Raw genomic sequence first — 22442 nt, forward strand, 5'->3', positions numbered from 1 at the left:
CGGGTCCCAGACTGCAAGAGGGCACAGGCCGGGCTGAGGGACCCCCCGCCTCCCCCCCAAGTGCACAAATTTTTGTGCACCGGGCCTCTAGTCATAATAATAAAAAGCCAAGAGGCATCACGACTGAAATGAACAAACAACTGGTCACCATGAGGTGCATGGAGCACCTCTCAGGCCCTCCCCCGCAGCTCACAGGCTCCAACCACAGCAAGGCTGGTGGCCGGTGGGCAGGCAGGCGGGGTGGCGAGGTGGGCGATGCTGCAAATGCAGTGGGCGGGTGTGCAGGGCTGCAAGCACCGTAGGGCAGCAGGCGGGTGGATGGGGCATGAGTGGGTGGGTGGGGCCACGCGATTTTGTGCGCTGGGCCTCTAGTTTGTTTATAAAACTACCTTTTCTCCATTGAACTGACTTTGTATCTTTGTTGAAAATCAACTGACTATGGACATATGGGTCTATTTCTGGATTCTCTATTTTGTTAAATGAGACACACTTAAAAAAATTTTTTTAGTAAACATGTCTCTATTTTAAATAGAAATTTGAAAAAAAAATACTGGTTTTCAAAGCTGTGGCTTCCACTCTTAAATTACCAGTCTTTGAGATTATGGCTGCCTGAAGTTATATCACATAAAGTCACTGCAAAATACAAACATACAATACAATGTATGCCATACCATGTATCCTCATTTCCAAAACATCTTGTGAGATGATGTTATGACATGTCACTGAAATATAAGGCTACCATTACAAAGACCATTAAAAAGTACAGTCTCTTTTTAGACTTTATAAAAGAGACCCCAATACAGCCACTATGCTTTTTTAAAACAGATAGTTTAAGAGTAAGGCTATTTTCAGTATTTTACTTGGAACTAATACACAGATTCACCAAGTCCCCAAACCCTGTGGAATTTCAATTAACTACCTGCCAAGAGCCATGGATAGCATAATATAGCTGAACAGAGGAAATACCATCTGCTTCTGTGACCCAAAATCACTCTAGTATCAATGCCTATGGCTCCTCAGAGCTCTCTTGATTCTGCCAATGTTATAGCCATGGTTAACCATAGAGAACTTCTCTGTGATGCCCCCAACTGCAGAGGCTTTAGGGAAGCCAGTAATGCAAGGGGTTCATCGATATCACTGATTATGCTGATGGTTCATGGCACAGTTGATGACAGCAAAACATTCATGAACAAATGTCCTCAATTGGCAGCAACTACTGAATGCTTGCCAATTGCTGTGGTAAACTAGACATCTACATTTTTAAAATTATGTTGTTTTTCTTTTCTGATCAAGGAGGTATATAATGTGAGGATTACTAATGTCCAAGAAGAAACTTGCTATATATCCCATTACCAAGAGAAAAAAAATAACCCTGAGATGATGCCAGAAATAGAAATGACAACGATGGACACTGATAGATTGTTATGTGGTAAAGGCGCCCCTTCCCCTGCATCTATTCCCTCAGGCCATGTGACAGATGGGTTAGCCTTTTGTGGTAACTTCTCTCTTTAAGGTGATCTTATACAGCTAAGTGAAGAGTCAGTGCTGGTTCTGAATACTGCTCATGTGACCTGCAGTCAGCAAGCAGTCATGTTAGAATAGCACAGCAGGACCCAGCCAGCATCGGGGTCAGAGTTATTAATAGCTGCACACAACAGAATGCACACTAGTTAGCTTAAGAAGAAAAGTATTAATTACTGGATTTTAGAAAGTTCACAAAGACTTTGGAAGGATCACAGAAGTAAGCTCTAGATTAAGCTTCCAGGAATAACATCTGGAACTGCCTATCACAGAGCTGTCACTGATCCCAGAGTACACTGCCTTTGCTCGTGGCCACACCAGCAAAATGGATCTCTATGCCTTCACCTGTCTCCTCACATAATTCCACCTCTCTTTAGCTTTTGTTTCAGTAGTTTGATAGTATGCGCCTGGTATAATTTTCTTTGTATGTATACATGTTAGGGTTTCCTGAGCTTCTTGAAAATATAGATTGATGTTCATCAAATTTGGTAAGTTCTTGGATATTATTTCTTAAATATTGCCTTTCATTTTCTCTTACTTCTTTCTGGGACTTTAATTACATATATATTCAATCTTTTTACTATGTCCTATATCTCACTTGTCTCAATTCTATTCTGCTTTTAATTTTTTTTTTAATTTTCTCTTTACGTGCTTTAGTTTGAATATTTTTTTAACCTGTCTTCATGTTCAGCAATCATGTTTCCTACCCTGTCTTGTCTGCTTTTAAAGCTTATCCAATAAGTTCTTAATTTCAGGTATTTTGCATTTCTAAGATATGTTTGATTTATTTTTATATATTGTAATTCTTTACTAAAATATTAAATATTTTTATCCATTTGCCCATATTTTCTTCCATTTACTTGAATATGCTAACCATAATTATTTTGAAGTTCCTCATTGCTTCTTGGCTAAGATCAAGTATATTTTGAAGTTCTTGCTTTTCAACTACAATATATAGATCATTTCTGTGTCTGTTTTATTATCAGTCACTTTTTCCTGTTTCTTTGAGTGTTTGTTAATTTTTATTGTGTGTTGGACATTGTGAAGGATCTACCATAGAGGCTCTAGATTATATTATTTTTCTCTAAACAGTATTGAATCTTTCATTTAAAAGATAATTAAAATGCCAAAAAATCTCCTGGATCTTGTTGATGCTTTATTTTTACTTTTTTAGGTTAGGTCTCTTTCAGTTTTGTTCATAATCACAGAGTGCAGCCCATATCCCTAAGGCAAGACCATTCTGGAGTAATGGAATGTCCAGAGTATTTCCCAAGATTTCTCCTCTTCAGCTGGACTAGAACTCCAATACCTACACCTCCCCAAAATGCAGGACCTCTGAAATCTCCATCAGGTCCTCAGCTTTCCAGTAGTTGTTCTCTGTTGACCTTTTGGTATCTCACTCTATATATTCAGAGCTTACAAGTTGCAAAGGACTCGTCAGGTATTTTTATTCACATTTTAGAGGCTCTTTATCTGCTGCTTCTTTATCAGTGGTACCTTGACCCCAAATCTCAGCTACCTTTACATCCCAAACTCCAATCTCTGCTTCCTATAGTCTATTAGGGCTATAATTTTCTGCTTGGGTTACATTTATTTCTACCTCATGTTGAAAAAAGACAGCAGGAAGAAATCCAGAGTGAATTAGGGATCACCTTAGAAACTTTTCTTATTTCAAGGATATTACCCACCACTGGTTGTCCAATACCTGCAAATGGTGTTTTATCATGTTATCACAGTTGCTTACCATGATATCAGTCATTCATTATCACTGGAATTGGAACTGAAAAAAAAACCTGTATTTTGAATTAAAATACAATTTACCATCTGATTCGTGAAACCTAAGTCCAGCATCCAAGGAGACTGAAATCTATGGAGAAGGGAGATCATGGAAGGAGTGGATGCTATGAGAAACTACCCAAATGAGAAAAGGGTGTTCAAATAATATTTATTCAAAAAAGTATCTTCTACCTTTCCTAACTACTGTGGCTTCTTGATTAGGACACACAATTGGCTAGTGATGAGGACAAAGAGCACAAAAACAAGAGGAACTGGAGAAGAAAACAAGTGCTTGGTAAATTAGTTCATGCCTAAAATGTGCCTCAGCTTTTTAGGTTACCACATTTTATTTTTAAAACCACATTTGACATCTCAGCATATTCAGTATTGACAATTAAGAATTGAAATTCACTTCTTTTGTGTTTGTGTGTGTAATTACTTCTTAATGACTTTGCATATTCACATACTTGTTTCTACAACAAGCGTCCTCATAAGTAAGGCAAAAAGAAGGTAATGAAAGTAGTACTATATCAGGAGGCATTATAAAAGGGGGAAGATGCCTACGACTTATTATATACTTTATTTTATAGGAGCACCTACTGTGTTCCAAGCACTAAAAAATCTGTTATATTGGGAGAGGGGGGGTGAAGGCATAGGGGAATTGGAGGGGATGTATTAATGCCAAGATGTATAAGATGGGTTCTTCCTTGCAGTTGTGCAGGAGACGTGGATTTTTCAGTATGCCATAATCACTGGCAAGTCAGGATTATGTACAAGGGGTTAGGGAGCACCAAGAGAGAATTGAATCTAGCCAAGAACTCAAGGAGGTCTCCCTGTAGCAGACATTTGAGCTCAATCTTGAAGATGAATGAGACTTAGCCAGACGAAGAAAGGTAGGAGGGACATTCTAGGCAAGCCAACAACAGCAGGAGCAAAAGCACAGAGTCAGGAAACAAAATATTGTACAAAGGGAGAGGGAGAGTAGATTACAGGGAGTTTTGTATTTCTAAACTGTACAGTGTGAGGTGGAATGTGTCAAGAAGGGAGGCTGGAGAGGGAGCTGGGGTCCAGGCTACTGAGGACTGGGAAAGCCATGCCAAGGAATTTGGCCATTATTAGAAGCACAGGGATGCCACTGAGGAGTTGCCATCAAGGGATGAGATAACCCAAACTGCACTTGAGGTAAAGCATTCTGCCGTGGTTTAAAGGAAAGATTCCCGAAGGGCAGGGTGTGAAGCATTGCTGTCAGAGGACAGCTGCAGTCGGTCAGGAACAATGTTCCAGGGCCCAGTGATAGAAGGAAGGAGTAGACAGTTAAGAGATAAAATGTTCTAAAGTTGGTACAAGGCTATGAGGGTGAGAGAGAAAAGGAAGTTAAGATATTTTTGAGAAAGAAGTATAACCTATTAGGGGAAAACAAAGATTTGTATTTCGGACACTGAATTTGAGGCATCTGTAGACTTCTAAGTTGATATAACCAGTATCTAGACAGATAAATGAGGTTCAGGAAAGAGCTGTTCAGAGATGAGAAAAAAGAGTTGAGAGAAATTACACACACACACACACACACACACACACACACACACACACACATCTTAAATAAAAAGAAGTATATACTTGGCACGGTGGGAGTTCAAAGAAAGAAGTGGTTAAATCTTCTTAAGCAGTTAAGGAAACTTCTAACAAGAGATGATAAAGAGGAAAAGTAATGTCCGGCAAGTGCTCCGGCTCCACAGAAGATGCCAGACCAGGGAGCAGCTGCTCAGAGGGTGGGTCCACAGTGGCCCGGCTGACCGGGATGAGCGATGCTCCCACAGCAGGCCAATTCCCGCAGGCCACACCCCCCACCAGTGAACAAATCACATGCACCGGGCCTCTAGGTAGCATATACAGTAGGTACAGTCATAAGGGGTTTGGGAGCTAATGAAATAGAGAGAGAAGAGCAAAGTGCAAGGATAAAACCTGGAGGACACCAGGGTTTTAGGAATAATGACAATACATGGGCAAACTAAGAATCACCTTCAGATGTGGTAACATGAATAATTATTTAGATGTTAACGGAGTGAACAATGTCAAAGAGTAAGTGATCAAAAGTGAGAAATGAAGCAGAGAGATCCACTAGACTCAGGATGGAAGAATGAATTAGTTAATATGGAGGTCACTGGTGACCTTGGGAGAGGGGAGGACTGTGGTAACAAGAAGTGGTCAGAGGTCCTGGAGAAAACAGTATAGATGATTCTTCCAAAAGGCTGATTTCAAGCAAAAGGGTAGAGATTAGGGACCACCCAGGAACCAGAGGATGACTTAGAGTCAGGAGAATATTTTATTTGGATAAGAAAGACTTAACCATATTTACAGGCTGAGAGAAATACCCCACAGAGTAAGAGAAAAGAAGATAAGGAAAGTGATAAACATTAGAACTAAGTTTTAAAGTGCTTGCATGGATCGGAATCCCGAACATTAGAGGGAAGGACTAGGCATGAACAGGTAGAAGGCATCACAGTACCCATCAGGCGGAAGGCAAGAGGCTACAAGAAACAGAAAGACATAGCGTGGAGAGGCAGGAATTGGGAGTCAATTTCATTCTTCCATGACTTCTTTTCATTGATAAAATAGGAGGTGGATAGTCTCTTGGGAATTGGTGGGGACAGTGTATGGTGATAGGTAAGGGTCTTGCAAGGACTGGTGACCTTTTGAAACAGTCATAAGAGGAATGGGGAGAACTGGCAAACTAAAGACAGTCCTACAGCCTCTCCTGTGGCACTGAGAGTCCAGGTGAAGCTGACTTTTCCCAGGGGCACCTGGCCACCCAGCATGGCTGCAGAGGACAGATATCATCTGTGTGAGGGATCTGGGAATGCGCTTCCCCAGCTGCCAAGGAAGCAAGCCTGCACCTCACTAGTGATCTGGGCTGGACACTGGGGAGGGGCTGGTAGTCTGGGAAAGATAGGAGATCAAAGAGCAGGTTTTGTGGGGGAAGAATGAGAGTTCTGCTCCCCCACTTCCGTCTTACGCCTCTGGCAAGAAGCCTAAAGCCTCTATTTGCTACAGCAACTGTAACTGGCAGAACAGCAAAATAGAAAGAGAGAAAGAGAGAAAGAAAATTCATTATTTCAAAATTCTCCTAGCACTATTCTTAAAAGACACAAACCATCTAAATCAACCCCTAGAAGTCCTTTTAAATTCCAAGACCGAGAACAAAATTATGGTTAAATGTTTAATTAATGTTTATTATAGCTAGCATGTTAGTTTTAGAAAGGTCAAATTTATGATACAATGAAGTGATATTTTTCACATTCTCTGGGTCTATTTTATAGCACAGTGGAGCCCACAGCATAATAAATATCTTCTATTATTCTGTAAGATGATTGTATACAAAGCTTTGTCGGGCTGAGATAATATTGAATTTCAAGTCAAATGAGCTGGCGTGAACCTCAGGCAAGTCACTTTATCTCTCAGGACTCAGCTTTCAGACTTGGAAAATGCAGGAGAGGGATAAATCTCCAAGTTTCCTTCCAGGTTAAAAAAAAATCATGAGTATAACTTGATATTTTAAATTACTATTAGAATCGATAGAGTTACCCTTTTTTATGATGTATTTTTGGTCTTAGCTATACATTCTTGCACCTCAGTCCCTGATCAGGAGCACAAACACCAATGATAACACCATCTCTACGGGAAATAAAATCCATTTTAGCACAGTTTAATTTATGCATCAATTTCTCCATTCTCTGCCCGCATGTAATCCTGCGAGGCTTCATCTCCAAAAATTCAGAAATATTTGTTCACCATCTTGTGACCATGGTCACAAGACACTCCCTATTTTGTCCCTAGGATCCAAGCAGCTGATTACAGTGGGTGGGCGCTCTGAAGAAACCCCTGCACCTCTTACCTTAGATTTGTCATTGACGGTAAAAAGAGAAAATACCTATTAAGCATCTATTGAAAGTCCCGAGATGTAGGGGACCCTTTGTAGAAAATGCCTGAGACAATGAGCAGCACAATGTGAGGGAAATAATAAAAACACAGCATTATGTTTGTCCCCCATTCAGATGTTTCTGTCACCACATGAAAAGTAGTGACAGAGCCAATGGCTCCCTCTTGGGTTACAGAGGATCCCAAAGTCACTTGAAGTCACAAAATACAGTCTTGATTCAAAATTAAATTATCTCGTTCCAAGATTAATTAACTCTTCCCTCTTTATTCAGAAGATGACATCTTTCATTCCCTGGATGCTTAGATCCTCAGTCCACAGGTGGGAGGGGAAAGGAGAAGCGAGGTCAAGGAAAGGACCGCTGATCATACTGGTGACTGACACTGTCCCAAGCAAACCTGGCAGGTAGGTAATGCTGACTCTTGCTCTCCTGCTAGTTCTGTTGCCATGATCATGAGCTGAACTGTTCTCAGAAAAATTCTCCTGGGGTGGGCCATACACCTCTGACTAGCTCCTTCACTTCCACCTATCAGATTCCCTTCTACTGTAGTTCCCCTGCACTGTTTTGGGGGCCTCCTTAGCTGTGGCAGGAGCCCTGCTGGACAGAAAAATCTCAGTCAGAATGCCTTTGAAAATGACCCATGCCACTACCAATGGTTTCTTAAATAGGGTACATAAAAGACTGATAGATAACATTTCATGAGGTCATTCCAGCTTCCACTTAGGATGTAGAAAAATGTTGCTCCCACATTAACCACAATAAAAAGCGAAATAACCTATAACATCAGAACTTTTCTTGAATCCACCAGAGAGTAGAGGCCACAAGGCAACAAAGTAGCATGAGATTTAAAGAAAACCTGATGGCTCTGAGAAGAGAGGCATTGCGAGAACTAGCTTACCTGAGGCAGAGCACCTGAGAAAGACAAGCCATCAGAGAAGAGGGGAAGAAGATTGCAGCTAACACTCTGATGACTCTGCGGTAGGCAGTTGGACAGACGTGAGTAGAGCAAGGCTGATGGGCCAGGTATAGATCACCAGGGTAGAAAGCCCCAGGTGCCTGTAATGAACGAAACAGGGAAAATGAGGACCTCGCCCCCAGGGCAACCTTTTCTCCTCTAGCACATCCGGTGGTCATGAGGTTCAGACCCCCTGCATTTTCTTATTGCTGGCCATGCTCTTAGAGGGGGAACAAATAAGGAGGCTGAAGAATAGACCTTATGCATTAAGCCCCCAGGATAACGGGGATCTGACCCACATCAAATACATCTAGGCATAGGTTGTGGTTCAGCTCCAGGCCCAGAAAAGCAGCAAAACCAGACAAGCGAGGCCAGAGCTGACCTCAGGACCAGCTACATTAACTACTGACCCCTCCCCAGGCACCAACCAATCAGTGAAGCCCACGACCCTGAAAGGGCACCAGTGGAAAGCTGATGAATATTCTATTGGATCCTCCCCTAAAATCTTCACCCTTAAAAGCCACTAGGATAGAGGACCCAGCCTGCTCTCTCTGCCCCCAGTCCCAGGAGCATGCCTGTGCTTTTTCCCTTTTCCTCTCCTCCCCGCCTCCCCCAACCTTTACCTTCCTCTTTCCTAAGCTCCAAGGCCCTTCTTTTGCCTCTGCAACTTGTTTCCTGACCCCATTTCTTCTACCACTCACTTCTTCTACCTCTGTGACCCTCTTATAGTTGGAGTCTTGCATGTGAATTCTTTCCTAGCCAGTACTGAAGTTGCTGAACCAAGGTCCAGTCTGACTCCAGCAGTCTAACATCTGGTACCATTTCGCCACCAATAAATTCATAGTTAATTTTTACTAATTTGCTGCTGTGTAGAGGAACCCATGAAAGCTACAGACACAAGGGGAATTTACACCCCCTTATAGATTTTTCTCCACAAACCTCACAGAATGCTCATAAGAACATCAGGGTCAGAATGGGGGAGCAGAGGAAGCATCCTAAGGGGGTGCAAGTGGGTGAGGGGGGAACAAAAGCCCCCAAGGGTAGGGAGAGATGAAGAGCAGCAAACACAGCAGGCCCGAGGGTGGACTCCTTACAGCTGGGGAAGGGGAACAAAGAAACCCTCCTCCCCAGGGGGAGGGGCAGGAAGCTCTCTCCCACCCAGGTGCCACCAAGACACCAGGCAGGGTTTGTTTGCCAAGGGGAGGAGGGCAGGATCACTGAGTAGGTTCTAGCCCCAAAGCCCAGGGACATAGGTCCTGCCTGACTGAGACTGAGGCTAAACCAAGAGAGCAGAATGCCTCTTCCCCTACCAGACTGGCAAGTGTCTACTGAGAATCTACTGCAGGGGAAGGAACAAGAGTGGCAAGTCTCTCCCTCAGGCACAGGCTATAAACAAAGTAACACAAGTTGCCCCACACTGGAAACAATGGTGAATGGATAAATGGCAATAAAGCATACCATGGAATACTACTCAGAATTTAAAAAGAAGTAGTAATATATATAATAACATAGTTAGATTGCAAATGCATTATGCTAAGTGAAAAAAGCCAGACTCATACCATAGGGTTACATTTATATGGCATTCTAGAATAGGAAAAACTATAGGGGCAGAGATTCCTTGCCAAAGGCTGGAGGTAGATGAGGGGCTAACTACAAAGGAGCATGAAGAATTTCTGAATGGTGATGGGACATTTCTATATCTTGATTGTGGTGATGTCATGCATTTGTCAAAACTCTTAAAACACTACACTTAAAAGGGTGACTATACTGTATAAAACACATTTAAAAATTAAAAAGAAAACAGAATTTTATTTAAATTAAGAAGTTCTGTTCATCAAAAGTCACCATTAAGAGAGGAAAGAGACAAGTCACAGATTGAGAGAAAATAAAAAGAAATATAACTTGCATACAGAAAATACAAATGAATAAGAAATAAAAGACAACCCAATAGAAAAAAAAAGATAAGCAAAAGACTTGAGTGGCATTTTACAAAAGAGGATATTCCAATGGCCAAAATACATATGAAAAGCTGTTTAATATCTTTATCCTAAATGCAAATAGAAACCATAATAAGGTACTCCTACACCTACCAGATAAGCTAAAGTTAAAGACTGGCAATACCAATGTAGGTGAGGATATGGAACTGAAACTGGTTGCAAATTTCTATAACCACCCTTTCAAAATCTATTTGGCAGTATTTACTAAAGCTAAACACACCTGAGTCTTATAATCCAGCAATTCCACTCCCAAGTATTTACTCAATAAAAATGAGTGCAAGAGAACCCAAATAAGTAAAATCAGAAATAAAAAAGACTGACACCACATGCCAATGAATTGGACAATCTGGAAGAAATGGGTAAATTTACAGAAACATACGATCTTCCAAAACTGAATCAAGAAGAAACAAAATATCTGAACAGACTGATTACAACTAACAAAATTGAAGCAGTAATCCAAAAACTCCCAACAAACAAAAGTCCTGGACCAAATGTCTCCACAGGTGAATTTTACCAAACATTCAAAGAAGAACTTATACCTGTCATTCTCAAACTAGTCAAAAAAAATTCAAGAGGAGGGAAGACTCACAAGCTCATTTTACAAAGACAGCATAATCCTAACTTCAAAACCAGATAAAGATACTATAAAGAAAGAAAATTATAGGACAATATCCCTAATAAACAGATGCAAAAATTCTCAACAAAATATTAGCAGACCAAAGTCAGTAATACATTAAAAAGATCACTCACCATGATCAAGTGGGCATTTATTCCTGGGATGAAGATTGCTACAATATCGACAAATCAATCAACGTGATTCATAAACAAAATGAAGGGTAAAAATCATATGATCATATCAATAAATGCACAGAAAGCCATTGACAAAATCCTGCACCCATGTATGATAAAAACTCTCAGCAAACTGGGAATTGAGGGAACATACCTCAACATAATAAAGGCCATATATAACAAACCCACAACCAACATCATACTCACTGGGGAAAATCTAAAAGTGTTTCCCTTAAGATCTGGAATAAGACAGGGATTGTCCACTTTCACCACTCTTATTCAACGTAGTACTAGAAGTCCTAGGCATAGCAATCAGACAAGAAGAAGCAATGAAAGGCATCCAAGTTGGAAACAAGTAAAACTGTCATTATTTGCAGATGATATGATACTGTACATAGAGAACCCTAAAGATTCCACCAAAAACATCTAGAACTGATAAATGAACTCAGTAAAGTAGCAACATACAAAATAAATGTTCAGAAGTTGTTTGCATTTTTTATACACCAATAATGAACTATCTATCATCAAGGGAAACAAAAAGAACAATCCCATTCACTATTGCTTCAAAAATAATAAAATCCCTAGGAATAAATTTAACCAAGGATGTAAAAGGCCTGTACTCAGAAAATCATAAGATACTGTAAAAAGAAACTAAAAAGAAAAGAAAAAAAGACAAATAAAGGAAGCATATACTGTGCCGGTGGATAGGAAAAATTAAAATCAGAGGAGCCACTGAGGCAGCTCCTCTGTATTCCCCTGTGAGCATCATACACCAGTCCACAAGCCTCCCACTCCCCAGCCGTCCTGGAGGCGCCTCACTGGGTCTGAGGAGGAAGGAAACCCTATCTCCTCACCCTCTCACTTTATTGAGGACTCACACACAGCCCACCAAGCTCTCCTAACATATCTCCTCACAGATTCTCTTTCCTCTCCATAACTTGACCCTTTTTTAAAAAATATATTTTATTGATTTTTTACAGAGAGGAAGGAAGAGAGATAGAGTTAGAAACATCGTTCAGCTGCCTCCTGCACATCTCCCACGGGAGATGTGCCTGCAACCCAGGTACATGCCCTTGACCGGAATCGAACATGGGACCTTTCAGTCCGCAGGCCGACACTCTATCCACTGAGCCAAACCGGTTTTGGCAACTTGACCCTTTTTTAAGTGTGAATGAGAGGTTCACGCATCTTTGAGCCAGCATCAGAGGGTAACTTTACAACTACACTCTGCGTGTTCTCCCTGCACCTTACTCTGGCGTGCAGCATGAATGGTTTGGAGTTGGCTATCATCTCCCAATTAGGACTTCAATATTAAGCTCCTGTTACAGGAACTTCAGCTTGAACCACATGAAATTCTTGATTGTTGATGGTGTGAACTAACAATTTTATTCAAAATAGGCTTTTTAAAGAGAGTGAACTTCAGTTAGAATTTGAACAAGAGGGAAAAGTGGATCCTTAAACGAATACCCAGGAAAACACTGAAATACCTTGTGCAAAGCATCTCACCTTGGCTTTCAGGTCAGCACATAAATCCTGTTGCTTTCTCCTGTCCTTAGCCAACGTGCTCTCCATTTCATGAGCCGCACAGGCCTCGGCAAGTGTCAGCACAGCCTTCTGTATAAAATCCCTCCTATTCTTATTCCAATTTGATATCAGGACCCTTCGCTGCTCCCTTGCAAAGTGATACTGGTCACAACATTTCTCATGTTCGACCTGAAAAGAAAACGGATGGATATTAGCACACTCTTTACACTTATAACGAACGTGAGGCTATGCCTTATGTTATTGTTATGAAAATGAATAAAATAAATTATAACAACTGATATTTACTGGGGACAAGCATCTCTGGTTCCAGTCCCAGAGTTCTGAGCCTGTGGCTAACTGGTGACTGGGGACTATAAATCCATAGTTTCCTCATACAGGATGGAGTCAGACACAGGCGGCCCTATAATAACTTCCACTTGTACATGGCAATGAATCTATGAGCAGAAACCATTATTTCCCCTATATATAATTTCAAAAACACTCCATCTTCAAATTAGTTTGGTATTTTAACAATTCGTTTAAGTCCTTCAGTTTGACATGTGCTAATAAATATTAAAAAATTGTTACAATAATCCTGAAAACTCAATTTGCCCTTAATAATTGATGTTAAGATGCCTAAACTTGAAGTAATTACAGAAATGACGTTAGCCCTTTCCATCCCACGCTCCGAAGGGACATGGCATTCTCACATCAGCAGCAGAAGTTCCTGCTGCCCATGAATCCCAACCAGAGGAGATCTCAGCCTTGAGGGGAGGAACAGGAATAGAGATAGCCCGAGTGGTTGGAAAAATCTCTGTAGGTGATTCTGAAATGCTCATTATATAAATGTGTCTCCTGAAGTTGAGAGTCACTGACCTAAATAATTCTTTATTTTGCCAGTATAGACCATGTTTCTGAATTTGATACATTATTGAACCTCTAAATGGTGTGAAAAAAGAAGATTGCCAGCAGGGAAAGGTTGGTCCCACCTAAAAGAATAATTCAGGTTTGTTTAATTAGGCACATGATGAAACAGGCTATGGTTTCACATACACCAAACATCCACTGCTCAAATCTGTTCTGTAAACTTTTTAGCTTTGTTCCCCAAAGCCAAAAATACACTTAAAACCTGTCAAATATTAAGAAAGGAAGCATGCACCATATGCAGAAATATACTAATCAGCCCAATGTAAGAAGTAAATGTAAAAATCTTTATTATGTAAATAGTAGGCAAATATAAAAAGTCTACAAAGATAAAAATGACAGCTGGTCACAGAAGCAACTAGATTTGACAGGGGATAAAAAGAAAGATCTAATTTAATAAATTAAGACTTTTTAAAAATTCTAGAGTGAATTATTTATTATATAACATGTTTTTTTAATGTGGTGTGTTGTGTGTCTTTTTTCAGAGGGAGGGCGAGAGAGAGGGAGAGCTAGAGAGAGAGAATTATCAACCATTGGCTCTCATACACAGTCCAACTGGATTGAACCCACAACCTAGGTATGTGCCATGACTGGGAATCAAACCCATGAATTTTCGGTGTACAAGACAATGCTCCAACCAGTAAGCCACACTGGCCAGGGCTAATGTATTTTTAATAACAGGTATCTGCTATTTATAGCTCAAAATTAAAACAAATAATTATGGGAGGGTGGGGGAGAGGATAGATGATGATCATACTAGCTGTGTGGCCTTTGCTTCAATTTCTTCATCTGTAAAATAAGTATAACAATGGTACTTCTCTTATCAACCGTTATGTGTGTTACAGGAGTTTACCATACACATGCCTGACATAAGGTAAACTCTATATACATGTTAGTATTGTTCTTACTTGCTGAATTTAAAACACTTACAAAAATGCAGATTATGTGATAATATTTTATAGGCTGGCCCATTTAAAAGTTAAGAGTCTAAGCATACTTGTTTACATATATACTAGTATTTTAAGGTGAGTTTTATGAAATTAATTGGTGACAAGCTAACTTTTGTGTTCTTGTCTTGTCAACTAGAAAATCAAACAATAATTTCCAGGCCTTTCTCAGGGAAATTTCAGGCATGGCTATGAACTTGAGGCATTTGTGTGTCAGAGCCACGTAGAGGGATCAAACAGAGTTATGGTGGTGGGGACAGTATAGATAAGAACCAGCCCGCAAGGTGAGTGTTGGCTTCCCCATGACTAGAAGGACTGAGGAGTGGCAACTCTGTGGACCAAGGAGCAGGAGCAGGCATTCCACTTTCCAGCAAGACCCAAAGATGAAATAACCTCTGATGGCGGGCAGGTGAATGTATACCCACCTGGAAATCCAATACTAGCAGAGCAACCAGGGAGCCACAGTGAAGATCTCTGGGGCTAGTGAGCACAGAAGAGCAAATGTTGCCGGGGGGGGGTCACTCACCTTCTTATGGGCCACACAGACTTGAAATATGAGACTTCAACCTAGAACACTATTATTTCCTAGACCAGTGATGGCGAACCTTTTGAGCTCGGCCTGTCAGCATTTTGAAAAACCCTAACTTAACTCTGGTGCCATGTCACATATAGAAATGTTTTGATATTTGCAACAATAGTAAAACAAAGATATATATTTTTGATATTTATTTTATATATTTAAATGACGTTTAACAAAGAAAAATCAACCAAAATATGAGTTCGCATGTCACCTCTGACACACGTGTCATAGATTCGCCATCACTGTTCTAGACTGTAGGAATAACTAAATTTTGGATCACCATTTTATATATATTACTTAACAATTATGGACCATGAAAACAACTTGCCAGTACTCACCAAAGCATGCCTAGATTTGTGAGGAAAATATCGTTGTAACATGTCCAGATACAGAGTTCTTCTGCCACAGAGATCTCCAGGATACTGGTCCAAAACAGCCTGGTATATCCAGTGTTCTTCTTCACTTAATTGGAAGTTTCTGGAAGCAACAAAAATATTGCAACATGTTGTTAAGCAATCATGGAGTTTGAGGGACCTCAAACTATTCAAGCTATTAGCAAGTAAGGATGATTACATAAAATGAAACCTTTTTTTTAAAATACATTAGCCAAACTAAACATCTGCTATTGAAAAGGTTCTAAATTCTACTACAGTTGGTCCTTTCAATCCTTTATTTGGTCTTGCCATGAGTTCCCAGCATAATTTGAAGAAGTTTGACAATGAGACATAGTATTGTTAAAATATTTATTCTACCTTGCCTATATTTTAAAAATATGACTAGTAAATGAAATTTTTAAAACCTTGGGAAATAAATTATTAAACATACAGATTAAAACGGAATTTTGCTTATTCAACAAAGTTCCTATTTCTAGACTGGAGGAAAATACAAATGTAGACAGTTAAATGAACAATTAGATGCAGGAAACTAAGGCCTGCGGAATGCACTTCATTTCAGGTTTGACTTTTAAAGCAAGTCTAAAATTATCTTTTACTTTACCTTCTCAACATCTCGCTTTCTGGGGTAAGAGTAGACATTGGTTGTGAAAAGATAACCAATAACATTACATTTCAGATCATTAAAGAACTCATTTGTAAAGAGGATCCCTTCAAGTCATCTTACCAATAACATGTCCACCGAGCTCCAAAATGCCTTTCTCACTTGAGAATACTCTTAGCCACAGACCTGGTTTGTGCTCCTATGTAGAGTACAGTTAACCCTTGAGCAACACAGGGCATTTACCTGGTGCAGATGAAAATCCAGCTATAACCTTTGATTCTACAGTCAGCTTTTGGCATTGGCAAATTAAATCAACCAGGGATCCAAAACAGTATTTTCGATCTGACTACTGGAAATGTGCAGTTGGGAAACTGCAGTTGGGAATGTGAAAACACTGTTGGGGTTGTTTGAATCCACAGATACAAAATCGCAGATTGGAAGAATTGTCTGTATTTACTGGGAAAAAAATCCTCATATAAGTGGACCCATGCAGTTCAAGCCCCTGTTGTTTCGACAGTCAACTGCATTAGCAAAGCCCTACGTGGATTGAAAGGTTGCAGTATCAGCTTGCACTCTAAACTGAATTAATGACTCATTATTCCGTGATTATTTGCATATTATTATTCCTGTTTAATAAATTGGAATAATCAAATACAGATGCAATCAGAGGGAATATTATTAGCAACAAATATTTCCTTGATCCATGATGAAGACTTGCTATTGTTTATTTCTACTATATCAATAGTCTTCTACTTTAAAGTTAACTGTACAATTCAAAAAAATGTTCATACGTCTTCTCTGCCCTTGGAAAATATTGGACAATTTAAAACAATAAAAAACTCTTTAAATCAGTGATGCTAATGGGAATTCCACTGTCTTCACACAAGTTTACCTAGTATCTGTAAAGCATTTCATTATTCTGGTAAGCAGAAAGAAAGAAAAATATATTTCTCAAAGAAGATAATCGCCAACAGCTCTATAATTGGGGGAGGGGGTTACAGATGTTCTACTAGGAAGCAGGATACTCTACAGTGCTTCTCTGTGGCCTAACTTGTTGCAGAGAAAGAATATGAGATGAATTCATTCATTGAACACCTTGAGTGTCTTGTTCTGTCTGAATCAGTTGGGCACATATAGACAGTCAAAGGCTTCTGAAAATAAAGGCTTTCAAATAGGGATATTGAGCCTGTAGAAAAGCTTGCCTGAGTGTACTTGGCATTTAAAACACCCTCAAGTTTTCAAGGGCAGTATCTCTGGTGCTCTCTCAAAGAACTCATTTTCATTCATGATAACATACATGCATTTTAATAGCAGAGTTAGCCACAATAATGAGTAGACCTAAAGTCCATGTCCTCATTCGTGTTTTTAAACTGTTTCCATAAGCAAAGGGACTTTAACAGGGTTTGTATGTCTACCTTTATTCAATTACAAATGTGGGTGGGTGCCTTTGGGAATGCGTTTTGGGGAGGAGGAAGTGGCAGAGTCTAAGTTCAGTAATTTTTTTTGTTCTTTTACGTTGTCATTCGTCTGTATAAAGGATGCTTTGAAACCATGACAGATCACCTTTATTAGGTAGAATCCCCATTACCAAGATGCTGATCATTCACAGGTGCACCTTCCTCTGTGGAGAATTGTTCTGAACCAAGTGGGAGCTGCCTCATGCAGAAGACTGCTCTCTTACACAAGAGCTAACTGCAACTGATGACTGATTATCTGATGGAGGGCCGCAGAAGCCCCGCCTACTTACCCCAAGATGGGATCAGCTATGTGATACCTTTTGTGCTGCAGAGCTTCACTGTGGGAGCAAACTGCAGCTCATTCCCACTGAGATCTCTACGTAGACATTTTCCCCTCCTCTATTTTGCTTCCCTTACTACCCTTCTCCGGAGAGCATTGCCCAACAAATCACTTGTTACAATCTCTGTCTCAGTATTGCTTCTGTGAACCGGACCTAAGGTAATATACAAGCTTTCTTACCCATCATTTTCAAAAATAGGTTCAATTCTTTGGTAAATGAAGTACTTCTAAGCTAATTCTGTTGACGGTCTCTCATACTGAACGGCGGTGCAAGATTTCTCTCAAAGAGAAAGTGCAAATAGAAAACATTTATAAAAATGCTTTTCAAATAAAAGCACACATTAAGCAGTGTACGTTGCCATAAATAAATAGAGCAATAGGAGAACGTGTGGTGCTCACTGCATTTTTATACATTGCGTGAATTATTTAGGTGCCATTTTAGTGACAACATTAAAACCCCTTACATGTATGAAATGATAATATAACATTAAAACCAAATATGTCATGAACAATGATCACATTTATTTTGCTCTTCTTATTGATTTTAGAAACCTCATCTCAATAGCTTTTCCCAATTACCACAATTACACAGATTGTAAGTCATTTTCCAGTATATGTGGAATAAAAAAACATCTGAAAAGAAACCATACATCAATACTCACAACATTATTATTTTTAGAGTATTCATAGCAGTTTCCACAGCCGCAGGCTTAAATCTTGAGGCAAATATTCCCATCAGCAATACTAATGGCACAGTCATGCATCTCCATTAGGATGCTGCTTGTGAGGGAGAAAACCCCCACTGCTGTGTAAGGACTGAGTCTCCTGGATGGTAAAATTCAAACATAATAGCCTCTTCACAATAACAAAGTAGTCATTTCTTATGTAACCTCTAAAACAAAATCAGATTTAGTATATCTGCATTTCTAAATTCAAATCTGGACATTTATCTTTCCTAATCCAACCTTTGGCTTCCCATTGTTCAGAAAAATCTATACAGACTAGCTTAGCTTTATAAAATAACAAGGGTTAGCTTTTATCTTCCGAAATTCTTGTTTAATTTAACTGCTTTGCTGGTGATGATGATGAAAGAATGAGCTAAATTACACAGACTGAAGACTATTCTGATCACTTATCCCCTTTCTGAATTAGGGAAAAATGACTGTCATTTAAAAAAAAAAATTTAAAGAAGACTTTACAATTACCCTACGTTTTTGCAAGTTTTAAAATATCTTTAGACAAAAGATCTTTGGCAGGTCTCTGCAATTTCTATTCTTTTTGTCCACCCAAATTTTCTAATTTAAGTTGTTTTGTAATTGTTATCTTTAAAACAGCACCCTAAAATTCTACAGTTTCCAGGTTTATTGGGCACTTCCAACACTTCAGGGAATTTTAGCCTGAGGACATATGAGATATTTACCCCTCAATTTCACCCACCATCTCCTGCCCCCAAACATTGAAGTCCACTGGTTGCATTTTATCATGATTTCCCAGGATATGAGATAAAACAGAGAATTTAGAAAAGGAGGACTACTGGACTGTAAGAATTCAACCAGGCCGAGGCTGGTTTTCTCCCTATTTCTACCTATTTGAATCATTCCGAAAATCCAAAACTGACTTACAATTAAGTTCACTACCAGCTCTCTTAGTAGTCATATTTAAACCATTTCCCTGGAGTCTGTCTGGTGTCATGTTATCAAAATACTTTGTGTGTGTGTTGGGAGGCGGGGTGGGGGGGCAGCCAACAATGGCAAATAAAATTCATAAGGGTGATAGGTACTTGAACAACAAAAACAAGTCTAAGAAACGAAACATTGTGTTTACAAACTGGCTGAAATTTGTTTTACATTTTCTCAGAGTGAAGGGCGTTTTCCAGCCAAAAAGGTAATTAGCGCTTCCTGAAGCTTGCTGCTGCAGTGCTCAGCAAATGAGGACTGCCTGGAGAGTGGGAAATGGCCTCGGTAAATCTGGCCTAAAGAGAATCTCTTCCAGTGTAACACTGTCAGGGGACACCTAACGCTCCTCCACTAAGAAGCATGCTTGCAGTGGCCACTGTGGGTGGATGTGGATGAAAGAGAGCTCTCACACCATCCGCTTGTCTCACTGCATTGGGTCTGACCCTCTGGAAAAGAGAACTTCATTTTTAATATTGTCTTTCCAGATTCGACCCATCCAAACACCAATTCTAATTAGCCCGGTTCCTGAAACTGTGTTCCCACCCACCACCCGAACACAGGTCTGTTGTCCAAGGACAAATCTATCTTTTCTTTTCAGCCTGGTTTACAGGGAGCTCCCTGGCCTCGGACTCATTTCTGACCAAGGGAACCTGCATCTTGGGCTTTCTTTGGTGTGTACATCTTCTCCCCAGGGGATCCATGCCCACTTAGCAGTTCTTGCCTCCAGGGTCCCTAGGCTCTGCCCAGTCTGGCCATGCAGGTGGGAGCTGACAGCTAAAATAAAGTGGGCTCTCAGGAGTATGGTCGAAATTCACTGAATTGAAGAATCAACAACAGCAGAGTGGCCCACCAGACCTTGGACCACATTCTTCTGAGGGGTGACAGGAAAGTGAAAATATGGCCGAGCTCTAAAAGTGATGGCTCCAGAATATCTTATAGGCAGGTTAGGGATGAGAATCTGTGCTGAAGAGAAAGCTAAGTAATTATTTGGAAGCTGCAGTTTTTATTTTCATAGCAAGCCTGTTGTTTTTACTTATAATTTTAAAAAATATTTTGCATAGAAAGCTCAATTTTTGCTTAGAATGTGTATTTTTTGCAGGTGGAATGTGTACTTTGGGGATGATGGCAAGACTCCTAACCCATCCTTTTTTTCTACATTCATCCACCACTAATTTTAAGAGGCAATATAATTACTAGTGGAAGTTTTGAGAAAATATAATCAAGATAAAACAGACTGTTAAAAGTAAAAAGTAATGACTCAACTACCCCATATGCCAGGTATTAAATAATTATATTCATCATAAAAAGTGTAAGGAAAAAGGTAATTGTAGAAGATAGTGCCCTTACTCCTGCTCTTGTCCATCAGAATCCTGATTTTATTCAAGATCTACCCTTTTCCATAGCCTTCTTCCATAGCCCTCCCCTCCTCCTCTGCCCACATCAGGGGAGGTGAGATTTCTCCAGCCCTCGGAGTGAATCTTGATTAATCTAAAGACATTCACAAATGTTCATTCACGAGCTTCCTAGTCCTCTGGCCGGTGTTTGGGATAAACATGGACAAAAGACCCAGTTCTGGCCAATGAAGTGTGAAAAGTCTTCTGGGGGAAAGGTTTTCTAGCTCTTAAGACACATCACAAGAAAGAAAAGGCCCCTTTCTGCTCCTGAGTGTTGTGGTATGGAGCAACAGCTGTCTGGTAGGAAGTCTCTAACCTGCAGGAAGACAGGGCAAGGGAATGCAGAAAACCAGACCTCACTGCACTTGACTTCTCTACCTTTGCACTTTGTGTGAAATAAGATAAGAAATCACCTAATTGTTAAAGTTGCTTTCACTTGAGTTGTGGATTCTCTTACTTACAGCTAAAGATATCCTAGTTGATAGTTAAGTGAAGGAAAGAGAAATTAGTTTTTGAATGTAGCATTCTAAAATTTACTTTGGAAGGAAAAGATAATGAAAGACACAGAGATTAAAGAGATGCAAACCCAAGGTGGCCAGAGACCAGCATCTACAGTAACTCTCCTCAGCTCACTGGAAACAGACAGGTGTTCAACACCAATAGTCATTTTTAGGAAAAATAAACTAAACAAAAAACAACTCAAACTCAAATGAACAGAATCAGTAAAGACAAGATAATCTACAAACACATTATTTGCTCTCATTACTTTTTAAATCTTTCTATTGAGCCAAAATCTGCCTCCATGTTACCCCATTTTATTTTTCATGTTTAGAGCATAAGGACATTTTAAATTGCAATAAAGTTGAACTGAATAAAATTACTTTATATAGACATTATGATTCAGTTTTCCAAGTTCAAAAGCAAGAATGATAAAACTGGTCTACTTCTTTGGAATATCATGAGGAAACACTTAATTAACCATCATGAGGGCTTCTAAAGTTTTAATTACCACTAAAGACTCTACAATATCACCTCAAACCTACCAGTAATCATTAAGACATTAAAAGGATGAATTAGAAGAGTGATGGAACTCTTTCTGAGTTTGTTATTTGTTTGGACATTAACAATGTTCAATTTTATGTTCCTTTATAGGCACTAATGTGGCAAATAAACATAAGCCTGTGAGCATCTACACTAATAAAAGAGAAAAATGGTAATTGGCGTACGACGCTACCCTTTTCATTGGCTAATCAGGGCTATATGCAAATTAACTGCCAACTAAGATTGGCAGTTAACTGCCAACAAGATGGCGGTTAATTTGCATATGTAGGCACAATGCAGGGGGGCGAAAGGGAAAGCAGGAAGAAGCCCCCTGCCACTGACAGTGATCAGAAACCCAAGGGGCAGCTAAGAGCTGGGGGGCAGGGCAAAGGCGGCCCTGGGGCCACCTTTGCCCTGCCCCCAGCCATGATCAGAGAATCAGGCGCCTTTGCCACCCTGGCCAGTGATAGCAGGAAGTAGGGGTGGAGCCAGCGATGGGAGCTGGGCACGGTCGAAGCTGGCAGTCCCAGGAGCCAGGAGTCCCTTGCCTGGGCCTAAAGCGAAGCCCATTATCGCGAGGCCACTGCAGC

At 40.0% G+C, this 22442-nt stretch overlaps 1 protein-coding gene across 1 annotated transcript in view; it reads right to left on the reverse strand.

Moving 5' to 3' along the window:
• CCDC148 (coiled-coil domain containing 148) overlaps positions 1–22442 on the reverse strand; it is a 180381-nt gene that overhangs the window by 105104 nt on the left and 52835 nt on the right. The window contains exons 8-9 of the mRNA XM_015566302.1: positions 15287–15425; positions 12480–12686 (exon numbers count right to left, since the gene is read on the reverse strand). Of these exons, the coding sequence (XP_015421788.1) occupies positions 12480–12686; positions 15287–15425 (346 nt within the window). The remainder of the gene's footprint in view (positions 1–12479; positions 12687–15286; positions 15426–22442) is intronic.

Source organism: Myotis davidii, unplaced genomic scaffold (genome assembly GCF_000327345.1).
Source record: "Myotis davidii unplaced genomic scaffold, ASM32734v1 scaffold433, whole genome shotgun sequence".
NCBI classification, from domain to species: Eukaryota; Metazoa; Chordata; class Mammalia; order Chiroptera; family Vespertilionidae; genus Myotis; species Myotis davidii.